Here is a 14582-nt window from a genome sequence, read left to right on the forward strand (position 1 = left end):
CGACACCAGTAAAGAATATACGTAGAGCATTTTGTAAATCGGGTCACTGTAGCAGCAGTAATTGACCAACCTAATCACCATTTCTGTTGCTGTGTCGGTCAACTTTCGGTCAATATGGCAACCGAAACCATTTAGTCACCAAGTGCAGTTTAAAATGACTAACTGCAGGCGGGCTGTCAGGTTTACAAACAGAAGCCATCTTTAATGCTACTTTGAACACTGGCTGTGGTACTGATGCTGAGCTCACTGACAGACTTTTACGTTTTGGAAATGGAGAGAGAGCAAACAACTCATCTTTCAAGTGCCTTTGTTGCCAAGAGCAGAAACGTAGGCACGAGAGGGGAGAGAACGATGAGACCAAGTGGCTGTCCGAGTGCGCGCTTAGTTGTGATTGGTGCGTTGGCGTAAAGGGGCGGCGCTGAAGATCGGTCAATCACAGCAGAAGCAAGAAAGACTCCAATCACCACGGAAACCTGTTTTACTCCACCAAAGCCAAATCACTTGGCCCAACTCCTCAACAAAGTGAATTTAAATCTGCCAGGACAATTTGTATTATATCCTGGTAACAGACAGACAGAATACACACATACACTGAACAAAAATATAAAACGCAACACTTTTGTTTTTGCTCCAAAACTTAAGATTTTTCTTTGCCCATAAAAGGTTTATTTCTCTCACATTTTGGTCACCAATCTGACAGGTGTGGCAGATCGAGATACTTATCGAAGCGCATGATAGTTGCACAGACTGGTCACAATAAAAGACCACTCTAAAATGTGCAGTTTTATCACACAGTTTTGAGGGAGCGTGTCATTTAGCATGCTGACTGCAGGACTGTCCACCAGAGGTGAGCGTCTCTGAGACGCTTTTTTCATCAGCTGGCTGGTCTCGATGTGGAGACGATGTGGAGGTCCCGGGCTGGTGCGGGTACTCGTGGTCTGCGGTCGTGAGGCCGGTGGAATGTACCGCCTGGTGGCGATCCTGCAGGCAGCATGCCAAAGACCCGCTCCCTCAAAACTTGGATTATTTTGGCAATGTGCTCACTAACACGGATTTTCACAAATTTGTAAACAGAATTTGAGGGAAAACATCCACTTGGGTAGAGAAAGTGTTAGATCTTTTATTTCAACATCAAAAAAAGGGTTACGTTTATTTGTTCAGTGTATATCAAGCTTTTGCTAAAGGTCAGTGTTGTCCAATGAATAAATCAGTCTCCACAAACTGCACAAGCTCCATAAAACAGATTCACATGACATATTGTTGATTCTGTGGCGCTTGATTTGTCTCCAGGAGTATCCAGGAAGTCGGACGGCTGGGTGGGGCTGGGCTGCTGCGAGCTGGCCATCTCAGCTGAGTGTCGCAGGGAATGCAGACAGGTGAGATATCGTGAATACAGTGTGGCCAACTTTCTTTGTGAGAACAAATGTCTGGACATTCGTCTCGCTCAGACCTGGAGCTCCACCTCCGCTGTGTTTTAGTGACTCTGTTTCCCTTTTTCCCTTATAGGCATCATCTAAAAATGACATAACTAAAGTATGCAAAAAAGTCACAGAGGTAAGTCCAATAAAATGAATTGCGTATTGTGATCATGCATGAAAGAGCAGAATGATGTATAGACTCAAGTTCTCTAAATTAAGTAGTAATACTGCCACGGTTGCTACTGTACTTCTACTGCACATTCCACTAGTGTATAACTGATACTACTGTGAAACTCTGTAACATACTAACAGTCACTTGTATGGTATAAGTACTATTTTAAATATTCTTTTTAAAGTGAAAACTAAATTAGCATCATTGTTTAAAAGAAAGCTACATAGATTGGAAAAAAATGATAAAGGGATAAAAAAAGAGTCACCATACCTCTACAAAATTACATATAAATACAAAAAGACAGCCATTAAAAAAGGGACTCTTCTCATCTTAATAAAAACAGAGTTTCCAACCTGGGGTGTGGACCATTTAGCAGTCGTTTCCTGTACTGTAGGGTATTCTTTACATCTTCAGGCCTCTATGAATCTGAGGAGGAGAAACCACTCTTCTGTCTAACTGCTGGTGACTCACATCCATTCTGAGGTCACCCTGTCAAGTCACTTGTAAACCACAGACACAGCTTTAGTAGTTTTGTTTTGTTTTTTTGTCTCATACTGTGTTAAGATTAATCACCACCAGCTTCTCTCATCTCCTTTTAGAACTCCCTCTACAGCTGCATCACCAAAAATGAAAGTAAGTTGTCACACACACACACACACACACACACACACACACACACACGTAACCGAGATAAACAGTGACGACGCCAACGGCTGCAAACACTGATCTCACATCTCCCTCGGACCAATAACTAAATAAACTCATCAAGACCACCGCTATCTTCTCGGAACCAATAGGTGGCCTTGTTTGTGTTCTCTCTCTGTAAATACACAACATGCACACACACACACACACACACAGCCGTGCCATGTTATTTGCCTGGCAGGATGTGAGGTCACTAACTTCCTGTTGAAAGGTCTAATGGGTTTTTTTTGTTTGTTAATGTCAGCTTTTTTTTTTATCATTTATTTTTTTATTATTTTTGGACAGTAGTTTAGGTTATCAAGTTTACGTTCGCACCAGCATATATGGTGTCCACAGTTTTTCAAAGTTAGGTAACTTTGTACAATTTGGGAGAGTGTACACATAAACAAAAAAGAAAAAAAAAAAAGAAAACATCAGACAGGGGGACTCGGGAGAGAACGTGATAGAGGTCGATGATGCTTGCTAAGCTAAATCAACGTTACAAGGTCATTCATTCACTATTCCACAAAATCTGTTTGTAATGGTTTTACGTATCTCAGCCACTTGTCCCAGAGTTGAATAAACCTGTTTCTCTGAAGGCGAAGGGAAAAAGTGATCCTTACCATAACATAGATGTTGTTTACTATACCTATCCACTCCTGTATCGTGGGGGGCTCAGGAAGCAACCAGCGCCTTGTGAGTGCTTTTTTAGAAGCCGTTATTAAAATGCCAAACAGGTATTCATCTGGACGCCCTGTTTGGAAATCAAATTTTCCTAAGAATAATGTGGAAAATTGCAGGGGCAGGTCAGTGTTAAGTATGCTTTTTAATGTTTTATGAAACTCTGCCCAGAAAGGTTGTATCACTGGACACTCCCAGAATACATGCCAGTGATTTGCTTCCGGAGCCCCACACCGTCTCCAACATGTAGCATCTCCTCCAGCGAAGCGCGCCTTCTGCTTCGGTGTGATAAAGAAACGAATAACACACTTCCACGCAAATTCCCACCACACGTGAGAATTGGTGCATTTCCATTGAAATTTACACACATCTAACCAGTCCTCGTTTGATATTGAGAGGTTACCTTCTCTTTCCCATTTTTCCTTAACATATCCTACATTGTGCGACATTTTTGTCATAAGGCCTTTGTAGGATCTAGAGATAATTCCCTTATTTGAATCATTTTGGTAGGCACCGAGAAATATTGTCAATATTGGGTCATCGAGGTCCGTTGTATTTCTAATGTTATGTTCAAAATGGTTGCGTATCTGGAGGTATCTATAAAAATCCGATTTTTCAAGAGAATATTTTTTCCTCAGGTGTTCAAAGTCCTTTAGTTGTCCCTTTTCTCTCAGAGAATAGAATGTTGTTATACCTTTTGGGATCCAGGATTTAAATCTATGGTCCATTTCATTTGGTTTGAACCCCGGATCATAGGCACACCATTGAAGTATTTGTAGTTTTTGATCTAGTTTATATTTTCCTTTTATCACGTTCCAGATTTTTAAATGGAATTTGATCCATGGATTTTGTAAATTGTCTATAAGTTTTCCCAAGTTTTTATGGGCCAATACTGCATGAATTGGGGGATCATTCATAATAGAGAGTTCAATATCTTTCCACCCGGCACAATAAACTGGGGTACACATGTTAATTAAAGGTTTAATCTGGACAGCATAGAAGTAATCCTTAAAATTGGGTAGACCCATTCCTCCTTCCTCTTTTGTGAGTTGTAGAGTTTTAAATTGAATCCTTGGTTTTTTCCCTTGCCAAATAAATCTTGAAAGGATTTTATCCAATTCGGAGAATTGTTTTGGGGGAATTTCTACAGGAAGTGCTTGAAATAAGAACAGGCATCGTGGAAGAATATTCATTTTTACAGAGTCAATTCTATGGCTTAGTCTGAGGAAAGAAATAGAGTTCCATCGATGTATATCATCTTTCATTTTTGTTAAGAGGGGGCTGTAATTTATCTCTGCCAATGTTGAAATATCTCTTGGTAGGTGTATTCCTAGGTATTTCAGGGAGTTCTGGTCCCAGTTAAGGTGAAATTTCTCTCATGTTTGTAGGAGGTGTACAATTAAAAGTCAAAATTTGTGTTTTTTGCAAGTTTAGTTTATATCCTGCATATCTACCAAATGTTTTTAGCAGGTTCATTAATTCAAAAAAGGAGTTGGAAGGGTTACTTAAATAGATCAGGATATCATCGGCATACAGGGCCACTTTGTGGTCTGATCCATTTATACAAATGCCTTTTATGCTTTCTATCTGTCTTATCCATTAATGTTAATGTTAATTATCCAGTTAATGTCAGCTTTAGTGAGAATAATCAAATCTGAGGAGGTTTAGAGCTCTGAAGTTGACCACAAGTATCCAGTTAGAGTCAATGAAACAATGCTAAGGACCAAAAGTCAGTTCAAGAGTGAATCATTTATTACACATGCATAATGAGATGAAAAGTGAAGAGTCTTTGGCAATTAGACTCCATCGTGACCTAGTATATTAGAAGGGGGTAGTGATTGATCAGGAATAACCCCCCCCCCCCCCCCCCCTTGGACTGTAAAGAGAGTCTTCCTGATTTAACTTTTGCTAAGCTTTACTTAAAAGAACAGACAAAGCATTAAAGCGTGGTGGAATTAGCATGCTAGCTAGCTAACTGGCCTGCTGTATGCTAGCTAGAGAGGTAGCTTGCTAATGCTACCATGCTTTAATGCTACGCTGGTTACAGAAAATAAGAGTGTAGTCTTTTACAGTGTTTTTTTTTTTCTTAAATACTCACCCTGAGCCCACATGTGTATTTAAGTTTGTCACCGTGTGTGTGTGTGTGTCTGTGTGTGTGTGTGTGTGTCTGTGTGTGTTTTCCCTCAGTGGGCTCCAACTGCTGCAGCTATGCAGGGCGCCACACCACCTGCAGGGAGTACTGCCAGGCCATCTTCAGGACCGACTCCACCCCCACCGTGTCCCAGATCAACGCCGTCAAAGAGTACTGTCAGAGCCACAGCCCCCAGCTGCTCAGCTGCGTCAGTAACTTCACCAAGTCCTACCCCATACGCAGCCCCATCGACAGTGAGTCCGTTCACGCTTCGCAATGCACGCATCCAGCCGACACTCCAGTGCTGCTTTATTACAGGAGCACTGGATTCATTAGTCCCTGTTGTTCTGTGTGTGGTGTTTTGCCGGTACTACTACCCCAACTTTTATCTCTTCATCTTTCGTCTCTTAATTCTGTTCTTTTCCCAACCCCAGCTTCATGCATCTCTAAACACACAGTCATTTTTTAAATTAGAAACACTTTCTGTATACATGGTGAAAGTGCCACAGAATGATTTGTGAATGTTGACAAAATCAATTTGTTGTATTTTAATCGGAAGAAAATTACAACTAAATGAATGGCTCATAAGCTGTTGATGAGCACTGTGTGTGTTTAGGACCGTTGTGTCAGCAGAGTTACAGAAGTCCCGTAGCTTGTTTGACCTGCTGTCCGTTTTGTTGGAATAAAACTGAACATCATGAAACAGCACAGCTTATTTTGTCGCTTTACTCGGGAGGTTTTTTGCAAGAAGCGACTGTCTGCCCAAAACCCACAGCACTCGACGTCAGATAGTCAGCTGCAGCAGAAGTTGACGTTTGCCAGCAGCAGACTAACGGAACAGTTTTGGAGAGGCAGCGACAGATAGGTGCATTCAGGTGCTCCTCGGATGGTCCCATTTCCACAGTTCTCCCAACTTCGGTGTGTTAATGAGCTTAAAGTTGTAATAATCAAACAACATAGACGTTACTGAGAAGAGGAGAATTCTCCTGGTCGGGAACTCATTTTTTCGGATTATTCCAAAACTACACGAATGCAGCACAAATGTCCTATCTCCTCCAATGTCAATAAAAGTTAGAAGAAAAATGCGTGTACAAACATAACCTCTTTGGGCGGCGGTAACTAACCTTATGTTGCTGTAACGTTGGCAGATGAGTGAAAGATGTTTTCTTGTTGAAATGCGATCATGACTGGTTGTGGTTGGTGGGTTTAGGCATGCAGCTCAATGCGTACATTTTTAATTTATTATACTATACCGAACCTCTTAGTGGTATGGAGTACCAGACCGTACCGGCCCAGTACCAGACCGTACCGGCCCACTTTCACGACTGGGTGTGGACCTATATGTGACGTAGCCATCTTTGTGTTTATTGTGCCACTAACCGGTGTCTATAAAGTAATGTGTGTGTTATTTTCTACGGTGGGAGCCATAAATATCATGAAAGAGTACATATCCCAGCACTCATTAATCCAACCGTACCTCTCATCCAGGTCTGTACTGCTGTGACCGGGCGGAGGCCACCCACTGTCAGGTAGCGTGCCGGCGGATCCTTCGCACCATGAGCACAGAGCACGAGATCATGGAGGGTCTGATCAATGAGTGCGGCTCCCAGCCCCTCCCTCAGGAGCCCATGTGGCAGTGCTTTCTGGGCAGCGCCCACCCTCCCTCCCCGCCCGAAGAGGAGACCCCCCACCCCGCCAAGATGGACTGCGCCAAGCTGCACTGCTGCTCCAAGGCGAACACCTCCCTCTGCAGGTACGGCGCGCCGCTTAGCGGAAGCTGCTGCGTCGCTGTCCGGAGCACAAAGTTGAGGTGAAGTGTGTCTCTGTGTGCTCCGCTCTGACAGGGACATGTGCCAGGAGATCAGCACCAACTGGGGCAGCCAGACGTGGCAGGACTTTGACCAGCTCTGTGAGTACAACCCAGTGGAGACGGAGCTCATTAACTGCCTGGCCGACGTCAGAGAGCCCTGTCAGCTGGGCTGCAAGGACCTCACCTACTGCACCAACTTCAACAACAGGTCAGACTCCTGGATGCTCGCCACGGTTGGACTGATGTGTTTTCCATGGTGGTAGCTCCTCCTCTTTGTCAAATGATATTTAGATATCTAGTCCTTCTCATGTCAGTAGAAACACCTATTCCATTTGTATGTTGAGATCACACACCGTGATCATAACCGGCTCCAAAACAACACAATTAGACATGATCAGGTTCTGTAAGGTCACAACATTTATTCTTTTTTACATTTTCATCAGCAACAACTAAATTCATCCTCCTCTATTACCGGTTGCTTTTAGAAGCAAATGAATAAGAAGAGCATATTTGCGTCCGTATTGTAATAAAGGACGATTGTTTTGTTGAGTTATTCGGCAAATTACCAAAGTAAAAGTCAAACATTTAACAGTTGATGTAATTTTACATTCACTTTTAACATTAACAGTACTAGGAATTTAAATTTTGTGTTCATTTGGGCGGTCCCGTGGACAAAAGCGGCAGCGTTTCACCAGAGAAAACACCAGAGTCCCTTTAGAAAACCTCTTGATTTACTGCAGCAGGTTCTCACAGTCTGCCCCGCTCAGGACTGGTTCTGGTTCTCCCGTGCCTCCCTTCTCTCCAGCAGGCCCAGCAATACGGCCTGGGTCTCCAGCTGTTGAATGGGCTGTTTGCATTTCAAGGGTCACATTTCATGATTGGTAAAGTGAAGTGAAATAGTTTTACAGCTTACACTTCAACCACTTCAGTTGCCTTCTCAACTGCTGTATCTGCTTGTATACTGATTGACACGTCCACTGTTTACAGTACACACACTTCAACTATTCAATTACTTTAGTTGTTAACAGATCAACTGACAGTTTAACTTTTGTCTCTAGCTCTCCACATGAACTGCTTTCATCTCTCACACTTCAACTACTTTCGGTACTTACTATCTGGCAAAGTTATCGACCGACTTTTCAGCTGCTTCCAGCTCTTTGCTTTAACCTTCAACTGTTAGTTCAACTACTTTCAGTGCAAACATGGAAATGAACAACTCCACTGCCTACAGGATTTGAACCAAACGTACTAATGCTACCACCTGTTTTCAGCTCTGACTCTTCAAGTCCTTTCAGTGCTTACATTTCAGTGCTTCAACTAAACTGCAACTACAATAGTTCACATCAAAGAATTCACATTGTAATCGTTTACAATCGTTAACTGTAGCATGTAAACAGTGTTTACATGCTACAGTTGCACACTTGCATACAATTTCTATTTTTATCAATTTATTTTTATCATACACATTTCGTAATCCTTCAGCTGTGTGAAAATGCATCATTTCGAGCCTGAAGACGGAGAGAGGCAGAGAGGGGAAACAAGAGACATTGTTACACTGAACCCAGTGTGACCCAGGAGTTATCAGTACCACAGCATGTTTTACACACTGTCTACAGATGGGGCCAAGGGCCAAATGGAACAGCTTCAAAGGCTGCACTGGGAAGTCACACTAACACACACACACACACACACATAAAAACAAACTCAAACGGACTGCCCACACACACACAGCAGTCTGCCGGTCACCTGGTGAGGGAGGCAAACACAAGAGCTCACAGACATTTGAGACGACAGCATTCTGAGAAGTCTACGCTGTGTGAGATGTGGGATTCAATTAGATTGGAGTATCAAATGTTACTTAGATAGGAGACGTTCAAAAAGTTACTGTATAGTTTGTTGAAATACTTTGTATTTTGTTAATTATCTGTACATCCCTGAAGCTGCTGAATATATTTAGAATTTAGACCAAGAGTACAGCCATGCCAACAGCTCTGTGAAGCTGCCTTCAGGCATAGCAGTGCTTTGAGCTAACTGCTTGTATTAGACAAGTTGAATTTTTGACCTAATGATGGCACTAGATGAAAGGTCAGGGGCTCATCACATCCTTTTATGTCAATATCTTATGTCAATCCATCCAATATTTGCTGAAATATGGTTTTATTTCTGGACTGGAGGTGGACCAACAGGCCAACATCCGTATCCTCGCTGCTAGCGTGGCTTAAAACAAGGTTAGAAGTAATCTCATGTTGTCTGATTCTTCCGAACCATCAGAGATAAGTTAGGAACTTTCATGCGGTATTCCGGGCACAAAATTGTAAAAGCTTTGTTCCCTACATTCCCCAAGAAAATATAATAATCAGATTAGAGGTCCAAAATAGTGTCTCAAGCTCAAACAGCAGCCGTCTCTCAAAGTGAACAGCATTAGGCTTTCTGTTATCACTCACAAAGACAATCATTTGACACATTGTGTTATTTCAGATCATGATGGCATGGAGCTCCTGCTGTGGCATTGTGGGATTTGAAGTTCAGGCAAACAAACTGTGTAGGCTCTTTGATGGAACTGTGTGTTTGTGCGCGTCTGTCTTGCTGCGTCTGCGTCTGTGTGACACAAACTAATTTTTTTTCAAACTTGAATTAGAAACACATCCATGCTCATCCTGATTTAGAGTACTGTGTCCAAAACTGGATGTTTTCTAGACTCAAGTCTCCTTACTGATCCAGAAAGTAACTCACTCACATACTCATACATGCGTTCTTTCATTTATCCAGAAAGTAATTCTCAACTTTACTAATGAAGTCAGACTTGTTACAAATGACATGATGTAGTTTTTATTTTACCAACCTATTGATCTGTTTCTAACAATGAAACCAGAGCAGAACCTCTTTGTTTTGCGTTCATACTGTAGTAAACCAGACTAATTAAGCCGACGTATGAGCATTTGGCTTTCTAACAAATCTGGCAATTCCCCGACTTCCCATGCACAAAGCAGCAACTGTGGTTATTTCAACCATGGTTGATGGCGGAAAGAAACATTGTTGGTAATCTACATGGAGGTGAGCCCCTTAACTCCATGTACAACAGTGGATGTGAGGTTGTTGCTCTACAACCTTAGCCAGAGTTTAGTTGGAAAGGAAGATGCAGAAGTGTGTATGAGCTGCAGCAGCCCTGCTTAATCTGCTGGGACTGAGCTCAGCTCAGGGAAGAGCTTTAGTGAGTTGCTCTTAACAAGAATCAGCTGATTGACGCATTTAGTTTTGGTTTGAGAGAAATACCACGTTAACCATTTTTGGGGTTAAATAAAGTTAAAACTCCAGGGCTTCACACACACACACACACACACACACACACACACACACACACACACACACACACACACACACACACACACACACACACACACACACACAGGATAAACAAGGCATCCACTCATCAGGAGCAAATGGAATGATGGAACCACACCCTGAACCTTCTCCCTTCCAACCACCAATTAGCTGAGTCACTTGAGACCAAACCCACCAATCAGACATCAAAGACACTTCCTGGTGCGGTGGACAAGGAAAACAGTCCCTCACATGATGCAGAGGGGACTCCCTCTGAGGACACTTACATGGTGGACGAATGTCCTTAAAGCTTCCTACAATATTTTTCTGTCACTCTGGGTTACGTGGTGGTTTATTCCAATCGTGCTGCGTGGACTCAGTCATCTGGGGTTACGACCATCGCCATGTTGTTTTTTTTAGCATCCAATGAACCATATGTGGACTGTGGAGGAGTGACGTAGAGACGCTGTATACGGCTGTTGTAGTAGCAGCGACCTGTCAATCACTGTGTAGCCCCGCCCTAAAGCATCCCCTGCTTTATGGTCTGTGTGACTCTAAATGGACCATAATGTACTAAATGAACATCATGCTGTATTGAAGAAGACTTGAAACTAGAGATTGCGACCATAAACTCATGTTTACAATGTTTACTGAGGTAATAAATCAAGAGAGAAGTAGTCATTTTCTCATAGACTTCTATACAACCAGAGGAGTCGCCCCCTGGTGGTCAGTAGAGAGAATGCAGGTTTTAAGATACTTTAAGACACAGCAGAACCAGAGGTTGCCGCCTGGCTAAAACGCGTTTTACAATAATTCACTACATGTTAACAATCAGGTAGGCAAGCTCATTAAGATATGTAAAAATTAAGATCAGTGTGTATGATGGAATAATGGTATTAGATTGTGGCAGAGGAACCAAATTTGGGCTTTCCCCCACCTTACCTCCCTAATTTCCTATTTATTTAAGCCTATAGCACAGGCCTTCATCACATGGTTTATCATAACCTTTCTCCATACATGTGTTTGCATCCTCTGGATTATCAGACTCAGAGTTCTCCCTCCGTCCGTCTCCTTCCTCAGGCCCACGGATCTGTTCCGCAGCTGCAACGTCCAGTCGGACCAGGGCGCCATGAGCGACATCAAGCTGTGGTCCAACGGGACGATCAAGATGCCGTTCATGAACATCCCCGTGCTGGACATCAGGAAGTGTCTGCCGGACATGTGGAAGGCCGTGGCCTGCTCCCTGCAGATCAAGCCCTGCCACAGCAAGTCCAGAGGGAGCGTCATATGCAAGTAAGTCAAGGATTCAAGGATCATTTATTCTCCACTGCCATCCTGGGTTACTACCCAGTACTAACTTGTAAGGTCCAGGTTCCTTTATTTGTACCCACAGGGAGATTTGGTTTGCAGTAGAAAGAAAAACGAGGTATTCAACACGTCACATATTTTACAAACACAGACAATAAACAAACTATATGAATACTCAAGGCTCAACTAAGTCAATAAATACATATAAATATATAGTAACAGGGTTAACATGAGCATCTAGAGTGAAACTTAAAATCCCATCGAAACACAATATTTTACCACAAAGTTACAAGACGGATTTAAATCAAATCATTTGATTGGGCCGCTAAAATGTGGGCGGGCTTAGAGTTTAGCACAATACGGAGCTACGGAGGACCTCAGCCATATTGTTTTGGAAATGAAAACATGATATCCAAACACATCTTTCTCCATGCTGCTCCGTTAGCTGCTCCGATCCGTGACGGTTCGGTCACTCCGAAGTCTCATTTGATTGGATGATTTACTGTAAACACCCTCAAGAGGAGACATCAAACATTTAAAATGTTTTACAGAAGAGTAAAGAGAATTGAGATTGAGACCATAAACTCATGTTTACAATGTTTACTGAGGTAATAAATCAAGAGAGAAGTAGTCATTTTCTCATAGACTTCTATACAACCAGAGGAGTCGCCCCCTGATGGACATTAGAGAGAATGCAGGTATAAGACAGCATTGGCTTCAGTTTTCAAAACCGGAGGTTGCCGCCTAGTCTACATTTGTCTCGGCATGTTTGTCTATATACCCTCAATTCCATTGTTTTCATTGGATTCAGCCTTTGCTGTGCTCTCAGTAATGAGTGGTGAGATGGGCTTTGATGAACAGGAGGAGGCCCCGCCCTTCTCTCAGGGTTCTGCTGTGTCATGGCTGGAGTGTGTGCGCGTGTGTTCAGTCATGAGTCAGATACAACCTTCCTCTCCCACTTCCCTTCAAAGACATTACACCGTCCATCGCACCCCGGTCTATCGAACAAACCTCAGATCTGCATTTGTAGGAATAGAAGTCAAACGTACCCACTTTATGTTGATTTATTCTTATCGTTTGTTTCAAGCTGTGTTACGCTGGCTTTTTTCTTCTTCTTTTTTTTAGTTCTGTCTTTATCTGTCCTCAGGTCGGATTGCCTGGACATCCTGACCCAGTGCGGGGACAGGAAGCGTTTCCACGAAGGACAAACTGCAGAGAGGATCTGTGAGCTGCTGTCGCCCATCGACGACCCTGAACGTTGCATCCCCCTCCACAGATACCTCAGTGAGTCAGCAGGGCCTTCTCTCCTGTAGTAACATGCAGGAGGAGAGCTCAGTTACAGATGGAATTACCAACAAGATATAGTATGGTTACTGGAAAGAAACCTTTTGAAAAACCCAAATTGCCATCGATGATTTTATAACCATACAGCTGTTCAAATGTGTGCAAGTGAATGGATTAGTGGCCACCAGGGGGCAGAACTCCACAGAAGCTGAGAGACGCATTACTGACATTATTCATCTCGTAACATAACATCCTAGCAAACAGTTGGCTAAAGAGTGCTGCAGGGATGACGTTTTTTTGTAGGCCAACCCAGGAAGTTAGCATCGCTCTGGTTCCCTCACAAAAAAAAGCAAATGGCTTCCATTGAATTTTTGTATCGTTGCAGAATATAAATTGCCTGGGTCCAGATGTTTGAATCCGCCAACTCCACTGAGTTTGAGTCGACTGATTCGTGTGGCATCGTGACATGAAACGGCAGTTTCTTGATTTAAAAAAAAGTAAATGACCAATAAACACAGCGAGGGGGACTAACGATTAGCCAATCAGCGCCATGGGCGGGACTAACGCTGTTTTCAAGCTGCTGTTGTCAGCTGTGCCGAGTACCGAGGAGTAATAATAACAACAATGGAGACCAGACCCCCACAAAAACACAAATACAAACAAAGATTCCTCTTCATTCACCTCTTTTATTGCCGTACATGCTGTTTATGTGTGTATGTATAACTATACATGAGAAACACCTTCATAAGACAATCAATAGGAATATCATTTGATGTGTGGGAAACTTCATTTGTTTCTATGATGTTAACAAATATATCAGAAGATGCACAGGCAGTTTTAGTGATGTTGTTGTGGTCTTGACCGGTCTTGAACTAAACTCATGAGTCCTCTTTGTCTGAGACCTAGACAAGATCAAAACCTTCAAAAAGTGGTCATGAGACCGGCCTCCAGTACTACAACGCTGGGACACGGTAAACATTACACCCGCTGACTGAAGACCTTAAGTTCTAAAGTTATTCCAAGTCAAGAGGCTAAAGTCAAAAGTCATTGGTGTTAAAGTCAAAGTTGAGTTGCAAGTATTTTTGGATTTAGCAAATCTAAAGTCATCAGATTCATGACTGAAGTTGAATTGGTGAGTCCAAGTCACTTGACTCAAGTACGTGGTCAGTAAGTGGTGATTTCAAGGTAATATATAATAAAATGTATGAATGCAGCTTGAATCTTTCTGACACAGTTGGATACTGATTTCCCCACAAACTGTTATTTTCTAGGGCAGTTTCATCTACAGATTGGGCTTTTATTTTGAAACCCAATCAATACGTTAAGTGTTCAGATTGTCGCCAACAGAAAATTGACATCTTATCTGACAGTCATGCTTTCCATGTCCTTATCCACCCATCACCTGCACCCCCACCCCTTCACTCAGTCCCCAGTTCCCTAGGCAACAGCATCGTGGAGGAGGTCATCCACCCGTGCAACCCCAACCCCTGTCCCAGCAACCACTTGTGCCAGGTCAACAGGAGGGGCTGCCTCGACGAACTCAACTGTCAGCCGTTCCTCTGCGTGCCGGGTGAGGCCAGCTACGGCTCCGGCTCAACACCTTTACCTTTGCTGCGTGTCTGCTGCATGGCGGTCATTCTGAGTGTGTATGTGTGTCTGTGTGTGTCCTCAGGCTGTAAACTGGGCGAGGCCTCCGAGTTTCTGGTGCAGCAGGACGCCCGCATCCAGGTGCCGACTCGCAGCGGTCCGATGGGGTGCCACGAGGTCTGCAGC

The 14582-nt window shown here is 43.1% G+C and overlaps 1 protein-coding gene across 1 annotated transcript in view; it reads left to right on the forward strand.

The window, feature by feature from the left end:
* reck (reversion-inducing-cysteine-rich protein with kazal motifs) overlaps positions 1-14582 on the forward strand; it is a 67169-nt gene that overhangs the window by 26119 nt on the left and 26468 nt on the right. The window contains exons 5-14 of the mRNA XM_076085425.1: positions 1291-1376; positions 1507-1554; positions 2190-2223; positions 5143-5340; positions 6575-6839; positions 6931-7104; positions 11298-11510; positions 12673-12809; positions 14236-14379; positions 14482-14582. The exon at positions 14482-14582 is cut by the window's right edge and continues 88 nt beyond it. Coding sequence (XP_075941540.1) covers positions 1291-1376; positions 1507-1554; positions 2190-2223; positions 5143-5340; positions 6575-6839; positions 6931-7104; positions 11298-11510; positions 12673-12809; positions 14236-14379; positions 14482-14582 — 1400 coding nt within the window. The remainder of the gene's footprint in view (positions 1-1290; positions 1377-1506; positions 1555-2189; positions 2224-5142; positions 5341-6574; positions 6840-6930; positions 7105-11297; positions 11511-12672; positions 12810-14235; positions 14380-14481) is intronic.

This window comes from Anarhichas minor, unplaced genomic scaffold (assembly GCF_050575085.1).
Source record: "Anarhichas minor isolate MPS153535 unplaced genomic scaffold, ASM5057508v1 ptg000155l, whole genome shotgun sequence".
NCBI classification, from domain to species: Eukaryota; Metazoa; Chordata; class Actinopteri; order Perciformes; family Anarhichadidae; genus Anarhichas; species Anarhichas minor.